This window comes from Clarias gariepinus, chromosome 16 (genome assembly GCF_024256425.1).
Source record: "Clarias gariepinus isolate MV-2021 ecotype Netherlands chromosome 16, CGAR_prim_01v2, whole genome shotgun sequence".
Lineage (NCBI taxonomy): Eukaryota > Metazoa > Chordata > Actinopteri > Siluriformes > Clariidae > Clarias > Clarias gariepinus.
Window position 1 is genome coordinate 30,385,236 of NC_071115.1, and position 24,433 is coordinate 30,409,668.

General features: G+C 39.7%; 1 protein-coding gene across 1 annotated transcript in view; it reads right to left on the bottom strand.

Moving 5' to 3' along the window:
* Positions 1-349: 349 nt before the first annotated feature.
* Positions 350-24,433, bottom strand: part of grin2aa (glutamate receptor, ionotropic, N-methyl D-aspartate 2A, a) — a 138,549-nt gene continuing 114,465 nt past the window's right edge. Inside the window, exons 6-13 of the mRNA XM_053515354.1 lie at positions 19,105-19,276; positions 17,568-17,721; positions 15,990-16,115; positions 13,321-13,550; positions 7,232-7,392; positions 4,218-4,405; positions 2,829-3,067; positions 350-2,176 (exon numbers count right to left, since the gene is read on the bottom strand). Coding sequence (XP_053371329.1) covers positions 380-2,176; positions 2,829-3,067; positions 4,218-4,405; positions 7,232-7,392; positions 13,321-13,550; positions 15,990-16,115; positions 17,568-17,721; positions 19,105-19,276 — 3,067 coding nt within the window. The 3' untranslated portion in view covers positions 350-379. The remainder of the gene's footprint in view (positions 2,177-2,828; positions 3,068-4,217; positions 4,406-7,231; positions 7,393-13,320; positions 13,551-15,989; positions 16,116-17,567; positions 17,722-19,104; positions 19,277-24,433) is intronic.

A 24,433-nucleotide genomic window follows, 5' to 3' on the forward strand; every position in this document is an offset into this window, starting at 1 on the left:
AAACAAATCCTAAAGCGCCGTGGCTAGGCTACAATCTGGCCCACTTCAAAGTGGTCCATCTGTCTCAGTAATTGCCTTTTCAGTAATACACACAACTCAGAGGTGACTGAAGGGCCAGCCAGCCCAGGACCCAGTTTCCCCAGCGTAAAAACCTATCTGGGCTTTCATAACTTGCCCAGGAAATACTTTCCTACAAGGTAAATAACGAATGCTGAAAACCTTTGGCAAGCGCTATCCAGGAGAATGACTACTGATATATGAAAAAAGTGATAGCTGCAAAATAGAGTACTCGAGTACTTAGCAGTTTTTCCTTTTAACGTGTGGCCAACTATGGCGCCCTAAGTGAATAATAATTTTTTCATTATACAACGACAGAGCATTAAACATCTGACTCAAGGCTAGGTATTTTCTTATACACTCGTCTATTGCTGAACTGAGAAGAACTGAGGACCCGAGGAGCTGAGTATGCACTCGTCTTGTTGGCTACATAAGGCATCGCATGCTCTGAAATGTACAAGTCATTGGGTATTCGACCATCCCTGGAACAGTATGAAGCGTTGGACTTCACAGAGGACCTCAGATTGTTTTCGTTCCTCGTTTTGATAGGAGCAAATTGTTTGTAAATGTCAGACGAGCTCCTGCCGTGGACCAGGCGTGCGTCATCCCGTATTGCCTGCATGAATGGGTTGTCCGTCGTGTGATCGGGGTAAAGCGACTTGCTGCGCTTGCTCTCCTCCAAGTTGTGGTTGAAGAGCATGGATCTGCTGCCAAACAGTTTGTCGGACTTGCCGAACAGGCTCGCAAATGTGCCGTCCTCCAGGAAGCGGTCCTTTTCTTTGAGGCTAACGCTGCGTGCCGGCCTGTTGAGGTCGACCTCTTTGGGTTTCTCCAGCATGATGTTGTCGACAGAGTGCTGGCGACTAAGCCGTAGCTTGTTCCTCTTCTGCACATGCGGCCCATCTGTCTGGGGCCAGTAATGGCTGAACAAGTCGTCTTGCTGCATGCTGGGACTGATCATGGCCTCCTGCAACATCTGATCTTCGCTGATGTCATACAGGTTGCACATGTGGACGCAGGCCTCGCAGCGGTTGTAAGGTGATCGCATGGGGCCGTAGGGTCCTGTCGCGTAATTGGGGACCTTCGACAGGCAACTCCGGCAATGGGTTTGTTTGTAGCGGTCATTGCTCTCGTGCGGACTTGGGTTTTTGTCCTTTACGCTGTAATGCTTGTTGAAGACGTTGTCTGGCAGGAGGTCCACGTCAGTATGATGAAGAGGGCTGCTGTTCAAATGGATGATGGGCTGGTCGCATTTCCTGTAGTTGTCATTGTGGTCAGAATACATTTCGGGGAAATCCAAATCATTAGCCACAAGGCCTCTGTTCTCTCGAAAGTGCACAGGTTCCGAGTGCAGACTCAGCTCCCGGTCAGAGTCTATGGTGTAGATTTTTTCTCGTCCTGTTCCGCCCTGCTTATTTTTTAAGTAGGACAGCTCTACTTCGCTGCAATCCCTAGGGTATTTTGACGTCATCGATCTTTTTTTTAAGCTGTCCTTGGGCTTCGAGTGCTTGTTGTTCTCGGGATCCTTGTACGAGGCGGCTCTGCTTGAGCAGTCGGAGATGTCGGAGTGGGCCGCCTCCTCTGGCAGGTAGCGCTGACTCTTCATGGACAGACGGGGGTCTGGAACCAACATGTCAGGTGTCTGGCCTTGTCGTAACGTATCCACTGACTTTTTCCAAAGAGCCCTGGGTTTGGCGGCAGTCTGAGCCGCATCTGCACTCATAGCCACCTCTACGGTGTTTGGGTTGGACTCGTTTAGTGTAAGAGGGTGTTGGCCCTGAAAGATGTAGTTGTTCATGTGGTCCTTGTGTCGGTTAGCCAGGTAGCTCTGGATGTCACTGGGGTCAGCATAGACATCTTTTTGCGCATAGCTTCGGTTGTCAGTGTAGACAAAGTTGCCTTTCTCTGACATCAGGTCCATGATCATGGGCCCAGCGGTCTGCACATACTCGCCACTGCGTTTGGGTGAGCTCACCCTGGAACCACTCAGGGTGGTCATGTTTGTCATCTGCTTGGCTGACTTGATAAGTTTCAACATGTTGGCCTGAGGGCTAAAATCCAAATCAGGGGACTTTTTCTTCATATCAATATGGACACCGTGAATGCAACTCCAAATACCCTAAGAAAGGTAAGAAGGAAGGAACATCAACATCCACAGAAATAAACAAATGTCGCTGTGTACATTTTAAGAAACACAATAAATCAGGATCTGAGTCATCTTGAAACGTATAAAGGAGAGGCATCTTGAGAATATTAACACCACATTCACCTTGGATGTTGGGAATTGTTCTTTTCTGTTCTTTTTTTTTTTCCCATGACAGGCTTCCTCACTTTCACACACCTCATTCCGACCTACCATTCTTCACTTCCCAAAACCACGAATGGGGAGTAATACCTAACGTTATCCTGAATATCAAGCACCTAAAAGTTTGTCTTTGGTAATTTTTCACCCTGAGTGAGATCAGTGAAGAGAGGAATGTCTGAGTTGGGTCTGATGAATGGTGCGCTGTGCATCCTTAAGCTTTAGCTTGTTTACCTTGTGTCATACGCAGCCGTATTGATTGGCCCATTTTAGCTACAAACAGTGAAGTGGAAAACTAATTTAGAGTTGGGGAAAATTGATTCCTTTCGAGTTCTTCACAGTGACAAGGTTTTCACCACAAACGTAACACTGTTTTGACTAATTGCATTAATGCAATTTAGACACAAGCAATTTCATCAGGAGACCCGAGACAACCTGCAGCTATTACAAGTGTCATCTACGCACTTACCCTGCTGATGCTGAAGAGCAGACCCGGCTTTCCCGAACACACTCCTGTGAAGCAGTAGCGAAGCCTCCAGTAGAACAGATGCTCCCACACGAAGGTAATCAGGCTGAGACCCATCGCAGTCGCCAGCATGTAAAATACCCCCGCCATGTTGTCTACATCCAGCTGACTGCTCATCACCTCGTTCTTTTCATTGTGGCAGATCCCGGTCAGCCACTGGGCCTCTAGTTCCTCCATTTCACCTGCAAACACACCACACACACACACACCACACAGTCAATCATCAATCATCCTGCCGCTCCTATCTGCTACACACTTCAGTGAGCGCCGTTATCGCCACGTTGGAGGAATATCGTCCTGTCGTGAAACTTTCCAGTGCGCAGAATGAATAAAATACACACTCCGGCATCAGCCATATGCTCAGTCCGTACAAGCCTGCCAAAATGATTATTCCGGCCTTTATAGGGGTTTATGTCAGCCAGGCGGTGTGTACAGAGACGCAGCAAAGATGATTGCTGGTTCTCTCTTCAATGCATTTCTTTGTAATGAGCTCGATATAAAATGCTGAGCAAATAAAATAAAACTGGGATAAAAATATGAAGAGTATGAGAACATTCCAGAATCATTCATGAAAAAAACCCACCAATCAATCAGCTAAGAAACCTCTGATCATCTTCTTGCAGAAGCACTTTTTTAAAATTCTGCAGTATTTACATATTTTTTTTTATAAATACTCTAGTGCTACGACATTTCTTTTTTAAACAGTTCAAAGGAATTACATTAATAATAAAAGCTGACTCTTATTTGCTTGTTGACGCAGATAAGAAAAAAGGGAATACATTAGAATATTTAAAGGCCTCGAACAGGCTTTCTGTTTACTTCCATGCAAAATCATAATAACATAAAAAAGATGTTTATGAACTTGAAATCCTGTCCTTCAGAAGTCCATGGAGGGGGCAATGCGTTTGCAATAATTTGGAGCATTGTTATTTCTTTGATTTATCTAATTAAATATTTATTTATATCTTCATTTATTTATTTATTTGTCTTCATACTGTAGGTCTACAAAAGCTTCAACAAAAAAACGGCCCACATTTAAATATACCTAATTATAATAAGTGTCACCATCAATGCTTTCGTCCCTGCAAGACATTGAGACACGACCATGATGTAACTTTGGTATGACACAATGATGTCATAACTGGCCAAGCGAGAAAAAAAATCAGAGCCCTTTAAAACCCTTTATAGACCTTTATAACGAACCTCTGTGGAGTCTTCAGCACTCGGATTATAACACCATCAGCTCCATGACCACAGATTGTGCACACAGCATCATGACCCAGATACGGATAAATTCAGCACTCGCACTACCCTTTTTTAAAAAACACTCACCATCACCAATGATGGCCAGGATAGCCAGGTCCACTTGACGTTTCCATGGGGAGCCTTTCTGTAGCGCGATGCCGTAACCTGTAGTAGCGAAGATGTAGCCACTTCCAATGGTCACCAGCTTGCAGCCTTCGTCCCGACCGGCCATGTAGTTCAGCACAGCCGCGTCGTAAATAAACGCATCCAGTTTGCTGAAAGGGGAAAAATAAATAAATAAATGGGCGGCGTCATTTAAACTCTACGGGATGTAAAACATTTGCAGTTCCTTGAAAAGGTCCAGGATTGCATACACAGTTAATACACAGCGGTACATCAGCACATGGAGATAAGAACGCTTTAAGAATTTTCGACTTAAGAACAAGAGAAAAAAATTTGCCTCTGCATACAAAGCATTTTTGTTATACAAGCGATTGAACCCGGCTAAGTCACGCGTGCCTCCAGGAGCCATTTAAAACTTGTTTGTATCAGTGAAAAGCCAAGCGAAGCGAGTTTAGATTTTTTTTTTTTTTTTTTTTTTTGCATTTTGTGTAAGATTCAGTGAAGATGAAGCACCACGGGTCCCAAGAACGTTATCAAAGACGGTAGCAAGAAGAAAAGGGAGCCGCTTTCAGTTTGGCTTTAAGCTAGCCGGTGCCGAGGGGAATCATAAATTAAGATTAAGTGAGGTTTAATGTCTATTTATTTTAAATTAAATTAAATTTATTTTCTAAATGTTTTGATTATTTTTATATGGAAAAGTATGATTATAGTGTTGGAATTTGGTAATATTAGTAATATTTTTGAGTGGCTGGAACGGATTATATGAATTTCCATTATTTCCTATGGGACAATGCGCTTTACAATACAAAATTTCGCCTTAGGAACTCGCCTTCGGATCGAATTAAATTCGTATGGCGAGGTACCGCTGAATATTGTTTCTTTTTCTTTTTTTTTTAGACCTCGTAAAACTTCAATTTGTTTGTCAGAAATATGCTGATGGCAGCACGGTGGTGTAGTGGTTAGCATAGTTGCCCTGCACCTGCAGGGTCTGGGTTTGATTCCTGCCTCGGGTCTGTGTGCATGGACTGAGGAGATCACTTCACTTAAAGCTCTCTCTCACACAAGTGTATCTGCTGTTTTTTTTTTCACTTTAAGTCGATGTTTCTTTTGAAACACACTAAACACTCGCACTCGTGAGGCTGGTAAACGTCCAGCTCTTTGGCTTCATCCTGATGCTTTGAAAGCCTGAAAGTCAGAAAGTGTGTTTTTGTGTTTGTGTGTGTGCTTTTTTTCATCTTTCTTCCAGAGAAGACATGGAGAGTTTGACCTCTTGATGAGGTAGAAGATCACTTGAAAAGGTCCACTCTGAGCTCATCTGAGCTCTAACCAGCCTGACACGACGAGTCCGAAGGAATCAAACTAATCCCACTGTCACACACTGATGAGCCAAACACCTCCAACCCGACACACACACACACACACACACACACACAACACCAACAGCATACCACGTCTCCAACTCTCCCTAATGAGTGACATTTGGAGCCGATGCTAGCGAGTTGTTCTTCTCTCCTGCTTGACTTTGTCTAACGCCCTTCATTACATCGCCATTCTGACATTTCGGGAATGTCAAGCACGACTCCGGGGCTCAGACCTGCGCCCGATGTTTACTTTCCATAAGTCTATTATGATGCTCCTGTCCTGCACGGATCTCTGGAAGGATGATGTACGATAGCTCAACCGAGCAAGCGTCAATCCGTAGTCTATAGTTCATAGCTACTGTGTATTGTATTATGGGATGTAATCAGGAGATACCTTATTATCGGGGATGTTGCTTATGTCTGGAAAGAAATCATTCTACAGTATAGTGAAGAATTAAAGTGAAGTGTAGTAGATTTGAATGTTTTTTTTTTTTTTAATCATGGAAACATTTTTTAACATAACACAAGGTTAAATCGAACTCAGTAATTATGAACGAAAAAACAAAAGTAGCAACAATTAAAAAAAAAAAACATCGTTCTTTAGTGTGTGTAATGTTTTGCTATCTGAGCCATTACAAGTCTCCACTCCACAAACTCCTCCCACTTTCATGGACACTATTACCTAATTAAAAACCGAATCCTGATCTTAACTAGAGTATGGACAGTTCTTGGAAATGAGAAAAGAGAAGAAAAACTCTGTCCTCATTCTCTTACGATACGACGATACGACTCCGAACCAGATTTCTCTCGCTTTCAGCCAAAACATAATATCGGTCCTTAAAAGTGTCTCACCGGGGTGAAAAAGTCCATTTTTTAGATAGGATCAAGTAATTTTTTTCATTATACTTAATCCCTCTTATCTCCTGATCCATGCTTTGTTTTTTGTAAATATGTAAATCACATTTGCTAAATACAGTTTGATGCCCTTTTATGTTTTAGTGTCTGTAACTTTTTTAAAATTCAAATCTTTTAACGATCTTAACTGTCATTCAGATGAAACTTGGCCAATTTGGATTTCACATGAAAAGACATAAACCTGAAAAAGTGTATTATTCTAAAAAGCAAAAGTGCTAAGATATTGCACCGTGAATTTGACACGGTTACGGACACTACGAATCTTTTGCGTTTTAAGCTTTTACCAAAAACCATCTCTCATGCAGCGCACTGAGGTCACCCAGGAATTTTTCTGGTATATGCGTTAACAATAACTATTGGGCAGATTGGAAAAGGCAATTTTAACCAAATAGACCACAAGTGTTTTGTATTTTTTTAATGTTTTATGGCCTCATGACATAATGTGTGAGTCTAATTTGGAGCATTTAAACCAAAACACTGTTGTTAGTGTTATTTGTGGAAAAAAATCCTTAATTTTACACGGAATGCTTTCGTTTAAACAGGTCATATGATTCTTAAAGCTCACAATAATTTTAGTATTAATACTTATGAAATATTTAGTATTTTAAATAATTTACTTCGTGTGTGAATGTGTGTGTGTGTGTGTGTGTGTGTGTGTGTGTGTGTGTGTGTGTGTGTGTGTGTCTGAGATGCTCTCCTCACCCGGTCTTCAGGCTAACCAGCGCGTCCGTCACTCCCGTCTGATGGTACTTCACCATGTACTGGTGCATGTCAGGGTAATTCTTACGGATGTTCCTCTCCGTGCTGCCGTTAGGAACGGTCCCGAAGCGGAAAGGTGGAGAGTAGGAGTACGGGCTCTGGAACTGAATACAGGAAAGAAAAAACAAACAAAAAAAAAACTCAGAAATTACATAAAAATCACAAAATTACATTGTATGGAAAAATGAACCCACACACACATACAAACAAAGACACACACGCCTTCCGAAGGCTGTATATGGAAAGCTGATTAGCTTCATCTTGTTTTATTCTGAGCTATGATATTTATCACAGCAGTGGTTTTATTTTTTGTACAGTTAAACATCTAAAAAGTAAAAATATATGAAATTAGTTAATTAGTTGATTAAGTAAGAGACTGATTAATATCTGCGACTGTTGTTCAGCGCTCAGTGTGCGAGCACTGTCTCTGTCGTCATGCAGTCATTTTTATTTCTTCTCTGTATTAACAGAGACCAGGACACGAAGGCTTTTTCCAAAGTTCTGTTTGGATAGCGTTCGTGTCCCTGATATATCGCACTGCTGGAGGATGTGTGTAGGAGTCTGATATTAAAGATCTCTTTCTTCACCGCCTGTCGATGGAGTCGTTTGTCGCTCGTCCGCACCACGTACGCCCTCCACACACTGTACGTCTTTAACCCGAGTTCATTCATTTGACCTCTTATACAGGCAGCAGGTCACATGACCATACCTGTACGTCTGTAGGCCGTACCTGCGACAGAATCTCAGACTAAGAAGTCGTGTAACACCAGCACCACTGCGTAAAATTGGTCATGTTTTGCGTTATGGACTCAGTTTGGGTTTCAATTTGGTTTCAGATGGAGAACAAGTCCTTCCTGAAGTGCTGAACAAAGTGCTCCAGGACCTTACAGAGTGTGAAATAAATCTTTTAGAAAATCTTTCCAGGCATGTACAGTATACGCTCAGGCTATAAAGATTTCTAAATCACAAATTCAGACAGGAAATGATATGGAAATACAGCTATTGGAATAATGACATAATCTACAGTACATTAGGAGCCCATTCAGACCTGGTCTTAGTGTCCAATTGTAGAGTATAAATTGTAACGTAACTCGCCGATGTTTAGGAAATTCTATTATCTCAAAAAAGCCTTCGGACCAAATACCGATCCGAGTGGAAGTAGAGAAGGGCACACTCTAGTAACTAGAGACATCTTTTGCTTCCTTAAAAGGTTAAGCATTTAATACAGCTGTGAATCACAGGCAGACTTGATTTGATTTTTATTTCTGGTGCCGCAATTTTTAATTAGTTTAGTTTTAGTCGTTCTAATGTTTACTGTCAGGTTCGCCTCGAGCAGCTCAAATTCATATTTGATTTGTCACATACAGAAGCGTACAGCTGTTTCTTATACAACTGTGAACATAGAAAAAACTTACACTGGAAACTGAATTATATTACAATTGAACAATTGACTCTGACACATAAGATAAAGGTGTGATTTGCAATTATATGAAAATGAAACTAGACATTAAGTTTACAAATTAAAATAGAATTTTAAATTGCCAGTTAACAGAATGTACAAAATAAAAATGTACTGTGTGAGAAGCAAAAAATGTTTAAAAATATAAATATAAAATGCTATATACAGTGTTTATACAGCTAGTTTTCTTACAGGTTTTGAAGTATTAAAAACTATTAGAACACTGGAATGCTGTTTATCTTTGGTTACGGATTAAAGGTCATGTCCTGCTAGTCTTCTGCTCCACACTCACAAGTGGTGGCATTACACAAAAAGTTGTAAAAGAAGAAGAGTTTTTGTTAAAGATTGAAGCAGTTTCTATTTTCCGCAACTTGAAAATTGTAGATTATTTAAACGTTTGTAAGTTTACTTACGCATTTGGTGCGACTTGATCCTGAATTAAAAACTGACTCGACTATTAAATTAATCATATCAGTCAACAAACGATCAACTGAATGGTGTAATCAATTCAATCGCACGGTTCTAAAATTTAAATACTTATAAATATGACAGGCGTTTGAGTCAGACCGGGACTTGTGATGAAATTTCTGGTAAACGGAGGTGTCTAATACCGATTTACATTTACAGAAGATTTCAAACACAGTACGTTTCCACACGTTTGAGCCATTAAAGGAGTTCCTGGGAGGCCAGCATTTCAGACCGACAGTCTGTTCCTGGCTCTGGCGTACTGAGAAAACTGGAATCCAAGTCCTAGTGAAACATTGAGATGAGTACATTAGTGTAGCAGATTATACAGAGAGATAAGAGCCGTTTTTACTCTCGGGACTGTGTTCTGTTATTCTGTACAATTAAAAGTCTCGGTTTGACTTGAACGCCCTGGTATTATTGTTGCAATAGCGTAATACAGCACTGAATGGGACGCTGTGTGGTGGAGATAATCAGCCATGGAAACATCACGCCCTGCACCATTCCAGTCGTATCGCTTTGAAACACCTGCTTCACCGCGCGCAGGAGAACCTTCACCATCCAGACCCGGTGGTTTTAACCCACTTTAGAGGGGCGCTGATTAATTGTGCATCTCCATAATCCTGGACTCGACATATAATTACTGGTAATTAGTTACGTTGATAAAAACGCATCTTCAAAGCTCTGTGTGTGTGTGTGTGTGTGTGTGTGTGTGTGTGTGTGTGTGTGTGTGTGTGCAACTGGATGAGATCGAGTGCTCCACTCTTGTTAAGAGTCTGTTAGCGGTTTGTTGGAGTGTCGTTGTGTGAACGGAATAACAATGAAGACAATCCTGACAGCGCACTGGCTCTATTATAGATGAAAGCAGCTCAATTTGTAATCTCTAAGCGTCTACCTGCGTAGAAGATAACACACGTCCTGTAAGTAAGGATTAAACACGATAAATATGAGCGGATAAAAAAAGGGAAGGTGTCGATGTTTGATGGAAACTGTAAGTCCTGGTAGATTTCTGTGATATATGAGGGATAAACCAGTCCAGGAAGTTGTGCTGTCAGAAAAGAAACAAGGTCCGGGTAATGAGAGCGACTCCGATTCATCTGTAGCACTAATGTTTATACTTTGATTTTGTCCCAAGAAGCTTCAAGTACAGTGGTCCCTCTTTAACCGAATGCCCCGCTTTAGGCATTTTCACCTTAGGAACGGAAATTAAGTAAGAAATTTGTCTCGGCATATGAAGAATATTCAGCATACAAGCAACGGAACCGAGCCGAACTGGACGCCAGCTAAGTTGCATTATGTCTAAGAGCCGTTTAAAACTTGTTTGCATCAGTAAAAAGTCAAGCGAAATGTGTTTACATATTTTTGTTTGTGAGTTTTTTTTTGTGTGTGTGTTTTGTGTAAGATTTAGTGAAGACGTAGCACCGCGGGTCCCAATAATGTTATCGAGGACGGTAGCAAGAAGAAAACAGAGTTGCTTTCAGTTTGATTTATGGACTCATAAATTAAGGTTAAGTGAGGTTTAATGTTTATTTATTTTATATTTGACTTAATTTACATGTCTTTTCTAAACGTTTTGATAGTTTTATATGCAAAAATATGATTATAGTTTTGGAAATTGGTGATATTGGTAATATTTTTGGGTGTCTGGAACGGATTATCTGCATTTACATTATTTCCTATGGGACAATGCGTTTCACAATACAAAATTTCGCCTCCAGAGCGGATTAAATTTGTATGCAGCGGCACCGCTGCATTAAAAATTACTGAAACATCTAATGAGCACTGGAGCGCTGTGTAACTTGGATTGATAATTGTTTAAAATGTCATGTCTCATACTAAGAAATACAATTTTTATCCTGCTGATATAATTTTTGTACGGCTCTCCTCTCCAGTCCAGTAGGGACCAACCACACAACAAAATATTGATTCAATTTCAGAACTGAATAAATTCTACAGCTCTGTTCGTCACTCCTGATGAAAAAGTAGTAATTTTAATTTTTTTAGCAAAATCTTCCAAATGAGATGCTAAAATCTTAACCAGTATAATCTTTTTACTTAAACATGTAGAATAAATTGAATTCACTATAACACTTAATTATTATTATTATTATTATTATTATCATTATTATTATTATTATTATTATTAGAGTGTACTTGCCTCCCATCCTCACCAAAGTCTCACAGCTCATGCACGAGTTTCTTTCCCTTTCCATTCCCCTGCTAATGTGGCTAATATTGCACACAATTAGCATCATGTTCTGGTTCGACAGACACCATTTAAGTCTAATCTCAGCCTAAAAGTCACCATTACTTTTAACTCTATTTTTCTCCTTTCAGCCCGGGGCTGTTTAATGATCTAGAAAGAGATTTATTATAATTTCAGATCGTTCCCTTTCTATTAGTTAATCATTATTAGACACTTATTAAACATCGTGGAAGCACTGGATAGGGTTCGGTCGGAGGAAATGTCCAGTAAACCTGTAGGTGGGGTTAAGTTACAGTTAAGGGGAAGATAACACCAAGGAATAAAAACCAAGAGGAGCAGTGTGGGAAAAGTTGTCAAAAAAAAAAAACGAAACACACACGCTGACACTGGAGACTCCTTCCATAAAGGTTGAAGACAGAAAACGAACCAAATGCAAGACGGATTTACTTTGCTTATGTGTTTATGAGCACGTGAATGAGCCGTCGCTATAGAAACGATGTATTAGTCCTGTATTAATAATCCAGTATTAGTACCCTATAGTAGAAATACTGTATACAATACAGAAAATAATAGAGAATATCTGTAACTGGAAATGAATCAAATCTTCGCGCCAAATCAGAATCCGAAAAACAGCGCCGCGCCGTGAGCCGAGGTGCAGCAGGACTTTGGGAGTAGGATTCTCTTAAAAATACAATAAATTAGCTTTCATTTTATTCCTTTTTATTAATTCTCATACACATAATGAAACACACATTTATTTTGGAGTATGAAATAGCGCCGTGGTTGTGTTTATTTCCAGGCTCCGTGTGCTCTGGGTATAAATTACAGCAGGAATAATAATAATGAAAAAGTAAACACTCCGCTACATTAATGCTGTAGAGACCGGAGCTATTGCTTTCTCATGTTTATTAGCTCAGTGTACGGCACACTACTGTCAGAGCTGCTGTTACAGACAATGAATCAACTCGGTGCTTAGGAGTTCTTCGCAGGAAGACTGTAAGTCAATTACGAGGTGTGTTCAAGTCAAACTGGGACTTCTGATTGTTCAGAACTCAGTTATGAGAGTAAAAAACTCCCTTTATTTCTCTATATAATTCCTCACTACACTAATGCACTTATTCCAGCAGTTTACTAATGCTTGGAAACCATCTAGGTAGAAAGGTTTCTCAGTGCGCTGGAGATGTGATCGGACTGCCTGCTTCACGTTTGAAATGCTGGCCTCCCAGGAACTCCTTTAATGGACCAAACATGGACAGATGTGTCTCTCCCACAAGTAGGCACCATTGATTTTCAAGGATCAAGTGTTCCACTTGCTGTTTGTTCACAGGAATGACTGCAGTGGGCTCCGAGCCACCTCGGCCCGGATCGTCATTCATGGATGTTCTTTAAAATGTTTGCACTGTTCAAATGTTTCACTGCGGCTAATCACCGTCTCATCACTGTCACGTGGTTTAAGTTTTAATCAATCAATCTAGTTACATTTTTATTTCCCAGTGATTTCATGACAATTCTGGGTTTTTCGTTTTTAGCACCAACATCTTAGAAAGTGCAGAACGTTGATGATCCCCAACTCAATCGACTAATCTTTAGTTATAAACCTAAGAAAAGAAACAGCATCATTTGTATTTGTGAATTACCGTATGTTACGCTAACTGAAACCTGTGGCTAAATTAGCATAACAGCTCAACGCCCAACCTGCAGAAACAGCAACAGGATGGATGTTAAGCTGTTATGCTAATAGCACAATAGTGACTGCCAACAAAATGCTAAAGTTAGCTAGCTAGACATTATACTGTTAATAACCGAAGTAGGGTTTAACACAGCTCACTTTGGTACTGTAGTTAGCATAATAATTCAAACGATTCTCAGATAAATACGTAGATTAGAGTAACGACGGCTTACCTTTTTATCGCTCAGTCCCGTCACCTGATCCACAAACTCCTCCTGGATCATAAACGCAGCCAGGTTGGCAGTGTAGCTGGCGAGGAAGATGACGGCGAAGAAGGCCCACACGGACACGATGAACTTGCTCGTGGTGCCTTTGGGGTTCTGCACGGGGACGGAGTTGTTGAAGACCAGACCCCAGAGCAGCCACACGGCCTTACCCATGGTGAACGAGGGTCCGTGCGGGTCTGAAAAAAGACAGGAACCGCGATCAACTCGAGTCCGGTTTCTCCAATGAAAATTCGGTAAGGTAGGTTTTTTGTGGGCTCGGTCACGAGAAGCTGCTCTGTAATAAAGTTGCCCTGGTGCCGGGGGTAATACGTAAGAAAAAGTTCGCATTCAGCAGTTTCACATGGATGAAGCGCAGGAGTAGCATATGGATATAATTTTTCCTTGGGGATGATTTTAATTGCTGTTTTTGCTCAAGGCTATTTACTGAAGAAAGAATTAATTTAACACTGTGGATGAGTACGGAATAATAATGTTACGGGAAGATAATCAGTTCAGAGGTGGGCAGTATGTTATATACTGTAAGTCACCATATCAGTGATTAGACACATCATACACTACTCTGACAAATCAGAATTCAACTGTACTGTGATATATATTGAGTTTAGTTAAATGGAGTGTTTTTCCAGGTTTGAACATTAAAGTTATTCTGCATGTCTAATGTAAGCTAACATAATGTAGCCCAAGCTCTCGGTTTAATTATAATAGGTATATATAAAAAAAAAATTATTAAAAATTTAAAAACTGTATCTGACGGCAAGAGGAGGTTTGAGTTTTCTTGGCTCATCATCGGTACGTAAGTGTAGGCGGAGGCTGGAGGAGGAATTTAACTGAAATGTATTATCTGCAAAAGAATCGAAGTCGATCAATAGCTATCCCAGGCACAAAATCCATCAAACACACGAGCTGTGATATGTAATGCTCACTTTGGATTAAACCGCAGGACCTGAGGTCAGCTGTTCCTTGGCCAGTTAAGGATTTTAATCTTTCTAAAAGAGCTCTACTTGGAACCGTTTCGTAAAAGGAAATCCAAACTTCCCTTAAACGGGGATCGCAAACAAAGGGCGCATTAGGTGCTACATTGATTTTTTATTTGTATTTTTTTTTAAAGCTATAAGAAACTGTGATGTCATGCAAGAACTATTTTTTGGTTGATGGAGCTTTGTGGAAATTCGTTACTCGGTTTATTGTAGCAACAAAAAAAAAACTAAAAAGAAAAAAAAAACTTTTCAGGCTCCTTTATTTGTAAGAGTGTGGATTTAATCTCATGCCCAGGGGGTGTGCATCACTCTCAGGAATTAAATCTGTACCTCTATAACACCCACAGGAAAGCTTTCATTTCGTGTATCGACTGCTTTAATGATGCTGGTGGAGATTCTGAAGCTTCCTGCCAGAAAAGTGAACAACATATACATTATAGAGACGCAGTGTATCAAACAGCAGACAACGGCAGTTTCTACTTAAATTGTCATCGTCCTCAACAAAAACAGTCCTTAAAAGTTTATTATCTTATTCCACGTTAAGCCGAGTTATCTTTGTTTAGCCGGTTGCAGCTGGTTCAGAATGCTGATGCTCCTTCATGATGACAAGCTGAGGGTGACGGCGGCAAGGAAAAAACCCCTGAGATGAAAATGGGTGGAAAAGCTTGAGATGAACCTCAATGTCTCAACAGGGAACCCATCCCCATCTGGGTGATTTTAAGCTCTTAGTTTTTTTATTCTTAAGGTTTTGCACAACTTAGATCCTCAGATCGACTTCTTTCTACTACTCCCAGGTTAAAGTTTGTAACTAGAGATGGTTATGGCTTTGATGTCGCCACCCGAGATTTTGGAATAGCTTAACTCATTTTGTTAGAGCTGCACCTAACCTGTAAATCTTCTAATAGGGTGTTAAAGAGAGACGGGAATCACCAGGGACCACCCGATATGATGTTATCACGATACCTAGGTGCCGATTCTATTTGTATTGCGATTAAATATAGATTTAAATATCGCAATTTAATATCAATTATTTCTTTTTGCTTGTACCAGACAGGATAAAGTGCTGCCTGCCAATGCGTAAATAGTTCAGAGCGCACCACCTGTAGGATTATAGAGGAATGACACCTTTTTACCAGGTGACGATACATGAATTGCCACACACACAAAATAAATATCACGTTACATCACTAAGGCGATTCTCACATAGTGTTAAAAGCTAATTTTTTATGTCTCTTGATCATCTTGATATCGACACTGATATGGATATCGATGCAGCGTCACCTGAAGCTTTTTATGTCACAGTGTTTGTCTATTATTGTATAGTTTATGGTGTATTTGTTGTAAATATTATCTAGATATTTCAATAAAGACTGACATTTTTTAAACTTGGTTAGCATCGTGTATACATGATAATTGTATCTGTTTTCTGTCTTGTCTGTAATTTTTTATTTTTTTTTACTTCACCTCAGTGCTATCTCTTACTTGGTCACTTCTAGAAGATCCTAATATTAGGTGCTTGGCCCGAGGCTCTCCTTTACTCAAGTAAGATGAAGGAGTTTACACAGTAATTGACCAGGTTTCTCTGACCTTCGGGACTCCCGAATAAAGCACAGCCGCAGGAAGTGATCGTTACCGTACCTTTGCCCTGGGCCAGGTTCCTGTTAAAACCCAGAGGACTGATGTACTCGAACATGAACACGGCCATGGCGGTGACCAGGAGCAGCATGACGAACATCATCACCCACACGGACGCACTGAAGGGCTCTGAGGGAGACGACGAAGAATCATAACAACATTTATCATCAGAGACTTCAATTTTTCATCCAAGGAATTCATTTCCTGGCAAAAAAAAACATCCTTAAAATGACCCTTTTTGAAAATAATTATTTGTATTTTAATTGGAAAAGGTTAGACGTTTACACAACTCAGCATGAACATGAAGGTCTGGGCAATATTAGACTTGCGCTGGTTGGTTTTTATTTTTTCTCTGGAGCAGAATGATTGTACAGCTCACATCTTCATTAGAACAAAATGTCAAGGATCTGATCTGGCAGCAGATCTAAGAAAGAGTATATCAGATTAACACAAATCATAAACGTCTCTTTGGCCATTTTTAAACACCTACAGACTCCAATATCTGCTCAAACTGTTGTACAGCATGTATAAGTTATTGTGAGGTGGAGCCACTTTGACAAGGTCAGGAAGAAGATCCAAAACTTCATCTAAGAGGAAATTGGTTCAAAATGTCAAGAACAACCCGGGAACCACCAAGGCACAGGCCTGACATGAACTGGAAGCTGCTGGAACACCAGTGTCGCTGTCTTCAGTCAAACCAGTTTTACATCAACATGGACTGTAGGCCTGGAGTCTGAGAAAGGAGTCTCAGTCACACCTTCAAGCTCGCACTCAAGGTGCACATAGGCAAAAAGACAAAGCCCTCTGGAGGAAGGTTTAAACCAGAGGTGGGTTTGGAGGAGTAATGGTGAGGCATTTAACCCCAAGAACAGTGTAGCAGCTGTTAATCATGTTGGTGGAGGCATCACGCTCTGGGGCTGATTTACATTGAACTTGGACTTTGGAGTGAATGGAATAATGAAGAATGAGGAGTACCTCGAAATGCTTCAGCAAAACCTCAAATCATCAGATAAAACCTGGAGTGTTCCAACAGGACAATGTCCTCAAACACACATCAAAGCTGGATGTGGAATGGATAAAACAGGATGAAACTTTTGGAGACGCAACCCTATTGAATACTTGACCGTGCTTATGGGTCTGGTGCCAAAAAAAAAAAAAAAACATGTTTAACTAAACTTTACCAATTCTATCAAGAAGAATGATCACATATCTAAAGAGGGTTCTGCCAGGAGCTTGTCAATGATGAATAAAAGCAACTATTAAGAGTGAGACTCACTAAGGGGCGTCCAACTTGGTCATTGGTGTGCTGTATGTATAATTTACAACTTGTGTTTACATTAAAACATGTGAACTAAATTTCTTGAGTTTTCTTCTATTATTCTCGTACTTATTATTAATTACTTAAAATGTACTGTACTGTATACTGTTTACGACACTTTTTAGCAATAGGATTATTATTATTACTGTATATATGATACCATTAAAAAAAATTAATCTACAAATATACAAATATTTATGTATTTACATGTATATAAACAATCTACACATAAACATAACGAAGATGTGAGTGTTGATAATGACCGAGGAAGGCAGAGGGGGAGACGGTGCCGTTGCTGCGGGACACCATCACGCTGATCCCGGTCTCCACGAAGGGAACGGAGAAATCGATGGCCTCCGAGCGCTCCTCATTGATCGTCAGCGAGCCCACGGCCATGACGGCTTTCTTATACACCACCTGCAGCAAAAAAACAACATGAACGACTGAAGACTTCAAACTTTACACACTCAGCCACCACACACACACTCATTTATATTATCTCATTGTGCCTTATTTTGTGCACAGCTGCAGTCGAGATCACTTCGGTCTCGAATAAAACGTTAAATCATGTGGCCATGTCCACGGCCGCTCGCTATCGAACGCTGTCTGACGCTAAATTACTTCTAAGAGGCAGAGACGAACGCTTTCTCAACTCACTCACTAGTAAACTATTTAAATACTACACACGTGGCAGCAAAGAAAAACTGCTGTGTGCTAGTTAGCATGCTAGTTAGCTCATCAGTGTGATGCTAACTGCCTTGACTTAGCATTCTTTCATTGCTAGCATGAAAAAAGAAATGCCTTAACTATTAAAAATATGTCACTATTTTTATTGGCACACGAGCTAATATTCTCTTAGTAATTATCTTTATTATGAGAAAAATTTAGGTATTTTTATGTTACATACTGTTACTTATTATTCAGTTTCCATAATTCAACAGATTTCTTTTTCCTCTTTTTTATTTTTTATTTGTATTTATTTTGTACCTTATTATTATTATTATTATTATTATTATTACAAACATTTGAATTAATTATTATTATTATTTGTTTTGTTTTTTGTTTGTTTTTACATTTCTCCTAAGTCAGGGATTAATTTTTATTTAAAATAACAAGCATCCTGAGATTCTGTATCTTCCTCCTTAACTCTTATTTTTAACACAATTTTAAATCTATTTCAGTGTAAATTAAAAGTTGTATTTATCTATTAATAAAATTTTTTTATTTGTAGAGGGATTTACATTTGGGGAAAATAATAAATCTTTCAAAATTTTTAATGTTTAAGGTTAACTACTGTGGAATTTTTACTTATTAAAATTTTTTTTACTTTTATTATTTTGTTATTATTGTTGTTGTTGCTGTTATTATTAATTAATTAATTAATTAATTAATTAATTAATTAATTAATTAATTAATTAATTAATTAATTAATTAATTAATTAATTAATAATAATAATAAATTATTATTATTATCTAAATAAGCAATATATATTTGTTAGGTTAGAATTAAATTTTTTTTATGTATTTTTTGCAATTGTTATATTTTGTTTATATATAATATAAAATGCATGGTGTATCAACTCCTAATTCAATTTACATTTTTATTTCTTTTTATTTAGGATATTTCCTTAAAAACATTAGTTTGCTCTTTATGTGTTGTACAAACTCAAATTAGACAATGTTCTATTGTTTTTGTTTTAAAAGATAAATTTTAACATTATAAGTGCGAAATTAACGGCCAATCATCATTAAAATATTTCTCCGGCACATTTTTTCTTTCGGCGAGGTCTCTCTCCTCACCTCTCCCACCATGCCGTTCCACACATTGTTGATCTTTTTCCCATGCTTCCCGTTGGTGACCAGGTAAAGGTCGTAGGTGAACTTGACGTTCCTGGCGATCTTCTTCAGGATGTCGATGCAGAAGCCCTTGCAGCACTTTTTGATGTACGTTCCTCCTCCTTCAGTGGAATTACTGTAGAAGAGGAAATTAATTAGAGCGATATAATGGATATGAGAGAGAGAGAGAGAGAGAGAACTGTTCACTTCTACCACAGAGTTTACGAGCTGAAGCCTTTCAGAGCCGCCGAGTCTCCGGGTTACGAGGCGCGCTAATCACTTTCAGCCTCTAACATGAATGTGAAGGACTTCCAGTCGCTGATTTAAACCGTTCTTCAGATGCAGTTAGAGGATTATGATGTGTTGCATGAACACCTCCACATCATTTGTTCGGGGTAATAAAGATTATGGCGCACAGAAGTGAAACGTGACTGACTGAAGGACCGAGATGCGCCGAGAGCCGGGATTAGCCTACAGGAGGTATAGCGCACTAAAGCTTGACGAAGAGCCGCTGGCGCTCGAGAAATCTCTTAATTATGATAAATAGGAGGGTTTTCTCTGGAGAGGCTCTCAGGAGGCCATCAGGAATGAGCCTACAGGGAGAATTTGGTGTGTTGGGGATTTCTGGTGCTATTTTTATTTCTTCCTCTTTTTTTTTTTCACTAAAATTACATGTGAGGAGCGCAACATTTTTATATCCGGCCAAATTAAGACAATAATTAAACCAGTGTGCACTTTACAGAAGGTTTATTGCTCAGAAATGTCTTTGTGTAGGTCATAAAAAAAGCCAAGAACTTCATTCTGTTGCAGCAAAGCATCAGCGAGCAATCGAGGTTTTAATATACATGCATTTATATACATAGTCTAAGTCTCCTTAGTGATTATCAAGCAGTATAAAGCAATTTCACAGAAAAGAAAACAAAACAGAAAACTAAACGTTTGGTAAAAGATTGTGTTGCACCGCTGGAACAAACACGGTCTGCTGGAAAGAAAGAAAATCACCAGAAAGGAAAAGGAAACTCACAACACACAGCGATGAAAAAAACAAAGAACATTCTGGAGACGAGTGCTGTGGAACGATGAAGTGGGAATAACTTCTTAAACCCTCCTGTGTGAGATTAGCTCACCAGCACACAACTGCACTGGTTTTAAGTGAGATTTGATTTGCGCGGTTTAACACCAGGATGTTGATCAGTCGTGATGTCGGCACACATTCCTCAGTTACAGGATTAAAACAAACACTACAGTACAGCATTGTTGTTTCTTGTGTTTTTATGGATTGCTTAGCTTCATTATGCTCGCGATTCTTTAACAAACTGTTTACGCTTCAATTGCTAGGTTTTTTTCCTTCCGAGCCGTTTACCCTGCTTACGTTTTACCCTGCTTACATTTACCCTGCTTACATTTACCCTCCTTACATTTACCCTCCTTACATTTACCCTCCTTACATTTACCCTGCTTACATTTACCCTGCTTACATTTACCCTCCTTACATTTACCCTCCTTACATTTACCCTCCTTACATTTACCCTCCTTACATTTACCCTGCTTACATTTACCCTGCTTACATTTACCCTGCTTACATTTACCCTCCTTACATTTACCCTGCTTACTTCCACAATCTAAATGTGGATTTGTGCAAACTTCCCGCCATCAAGAAACAAACAGACCGTTGGACCATCACATAGCAACATTACCACTCACTCACTCACTCACTCACTCATATAATCACTCCCTCACTTACTCACTCACTCACTCACTCACTCACTCACTCACTTAATCACTCACTCACTTACTCACTCACTTACTCACTCACTTACTCACTCACTTACTCACTCACTCGCTCACTTACTCACTCACTCACTTAATCACTCACTCACTTACTCACTCACTCACTCATTCACTCATTTAATCTTTCATTCACTAATATTTCACTCACTCACTTAATCACTCACTCAATCACTTACTCACTCACTCACTTATTCACTCACTCACTTACTCACTCACTCACTCATTCACTCATTTAATCTTTCATTCACTAATATTTCACTCACTCACTTAATCACTCACTCAATCACTCACTTACTCACTCACTTACTCACTCACTCAATTACTCATTCACTAATATTTCACTTACTCACACACTCGTTGATCCACTCACTCATTCACTAATCCTTCACTCACTCACCCAGTCAGTCACTCAATCACCCACACAATCATTCATTCACTAATATTTCACTCAATCACTCACTCACTCATGCAATCACTTCCACTCACACACACACACACTCATTCATTCACTCACTTGGAAAAGTGAAAGACTTATTCACTAATTCTCACTCCCTCAATCACTTACTCAAGGTCATGGTCATGATGGATCTCGAGCAAGTGAATCTCAAGGCACACTCATTCACACACTCATTCACACACTCATTCACACACTCATTCACACACTCATTCACACACTCATTCACACAGCTCGGGGTTTTCTGTATATTTCAGTAGAAATCCTGAGATGTTTCTGAGAGTTTGGAGGAAAATCACTCACCCATCTGGAGAACATGAGAACCTCCACAGAACGTAACCTGAGCTCAGGATCAACCCGACACCGCTCACGGTAACCTTACTATCGTCTACAATATGAACAAACCTCGCCCCTAACACACACACACACACACACACACACACACAGTTTAACATTGATCTCTCCCCCGGGCTGCATGCTATGACGCACGCAGCAAACTCCCCTGGTTCTTTTCCACTTTATTCAATCTCTTTTATGGACGGTTTCTTTATTTTACAAAGAAAAACAACACAGGAAAAAAGAAGGAGAGAGTCTACACTTTCTCCCACTCTGTGTCGTCTCCCCGGTGCCAAACTAATTAAAACTTATGAAAACACACATCACTGGGCAGAGGCACTTTATACCACTGAGTCACAGGTCATTTGTAGGAGTGGGAGAGGATTCAGAGAGTACGGTGATGAGGAAGTCGAGCGAGCGGAGTCAAGCAAAGAATTAGCTTTGCACTAAAAGTTCTCCGAACTGCCATTTAAAGTTCTCAGCTAAGGTTTTCTCATTTCTCATTAAAAAAAAAAAAAAAAACTGTTTATAGGAAAATCGGTAGTATTTAATATGTACAGAATAAAACAACGAGACATAGCTGTGATATTCACTGGGGGGCACACCGGCGTGGGAAAATAATCAACTATATCACTATAGTAATAGTTACTGCTAGCGTAAGTACACGTCGTTGGCGGGTAAAGAGTTTGTAGAAAGAATTCAATGGTTAAAGCTAATAATAATCTGCTGATCTTTAATTTAATCAGTGATATTATTATTATTATTATTATTATTATTATTATTATGATTATTATTTAAGCCCACGTCCATGTCTGTGTGTCTCTCTGTACAGCAGAACTCTCTGTCTAACTTATTAATACAAAGAAATCCCATTCTGTAAGGTTGAGTATCTTACGCCTTGTTTACACTAAGTTGTCCTTCTTTGGTGCTCAGACAAATACACTCCCTGTTCGGTAATCGGAGAGAGAATCACAGATGAGAAATGGAAAAAGTAGATAAAAGGATAAAGATGAAGTTTTGTCTTAAAACCACTCCAGCGTGTTAAAATTCACTTATAAATATTAACTAATGCCAAAGTTACTTTAAATTCTGTCCAGCGGCTGATTTAAGACACGCCCACAGTTTGACACGTGCAGTACAATGACAAAACCTTATACCGGTTTATATAGTGGTTTATAATCTGGCACAAAACTGCACATAACTTAACGTCTACTCAACATTTGGATTGAATTAATGGTGCAGGTTTAACTTCAGGCAAATAACTAAAGACAGTTTCATTAAATTCTGTTCAGGCAATTTTATGGCTTGACAGACAGACAGACAGAGAGATTATTTTTCTGAGACTGCCTCCAGGTTCTCTAATTTCTGAACCGTAAAGACGTCATTGAAGGAGCGAGTTCTGACCAATTTACAAACAGAACCTTTCTTTTGTTTATACATACAGTGGTGTGAAAAACTATTTGCCCCGTTCCTGATTTCTTATTCTTTTGCATGTTTGTCACACAAAATGTTTCTGATCATCAAACACATTTAACTATTAGTCAAAGATAACACAATGGTTTTTATTATTTAGGGAGAAAAAAAATCCAAACCTACATGGCCCTGTGTAAAAAAGTAATTGCCCCCTGAACCTAATAACTGGTTGGGCCACCCTTAGCAGCAATAAATGCAATCAAGCGTTTGCGATAACTTGCAACGAGTCTTTTACAGAGCTCTGGAGGAATTTTGGCCCACTCATCTTTGCAGAATTGTTGTAATTCAGCTTTATTTGAGGGTTTTCTAGCATGAATCGCCTTTTTAAGGTCATGCCACAACATCTCAATAGGATTCAGGTCAGGACTTTGACTAGGCCACTACAAAGTCTTCATTTTGTTTTTCTTCAGCCATTCAGAGGTGGATTTGCTGGTGTGTTTTGGGTCATTGTCCTGCTGCAGCACCCAAGATCGCTTCAGCTTGAGTTGCCGAACAGATGGCCGGACATTCTCCTTCAGGATTTTTTGGTAGACAGTAGGATTCATGGTTCCATCTATCACAGCAAGCCTTCCAGGTCCTGAAGCAGCAAAACAACCCCAGACCATCACACTACCACCACCATATTTTACTGTTGGTATGATGTTCTTTTTCTGAACTACTGTGTTACTTTTACGCCAGATGTAACGGGACACGCACCTTCCAAAAAGTTAAACTTTTGTCTCGTCGGTCCACAAGGTATTTTCCCAAAAGTCTTGGCAATCATTGGGATGTTTTTTAGCAAAATTGAGACGAGCCTTAATGTTCTTTTTGCTTAAGTGGTTTGCGCCTTGGAAATCTGCCATGCAGGCCGTTTTTGCCCAGTCTCTTTCTTATGGTGGAGTCATGAACACTGACCTTAATTGAGGCAAGTGAGGCCTGCGGTTCTTTAGATGTTGTCCTGGGGTCTTTTGTGGCCTCTCGGATGAGTTGTCTCTGCGCTCTTGGGGTAATTTTGGTCGGCTGGCCACTCCTGGGAAGGTTCACCACTGTTCCATGTTCCATTTGTGGATAATGGCTCTCACTGTGGTTCGCTGGAGTCCCAAGGCTTTAGAAATGGCTTTATAACCTTTACCAGCCTGATAGATCTCAATTACTTTTGTTCTCATTTGATCCTGAATTTCTTTGGATCTTGGCATGATGTCTAGCTTTTGAGGTACTTTTGGTCTACTTCTCTGTGTCAGGTAGCTCCTATTTAAGTGA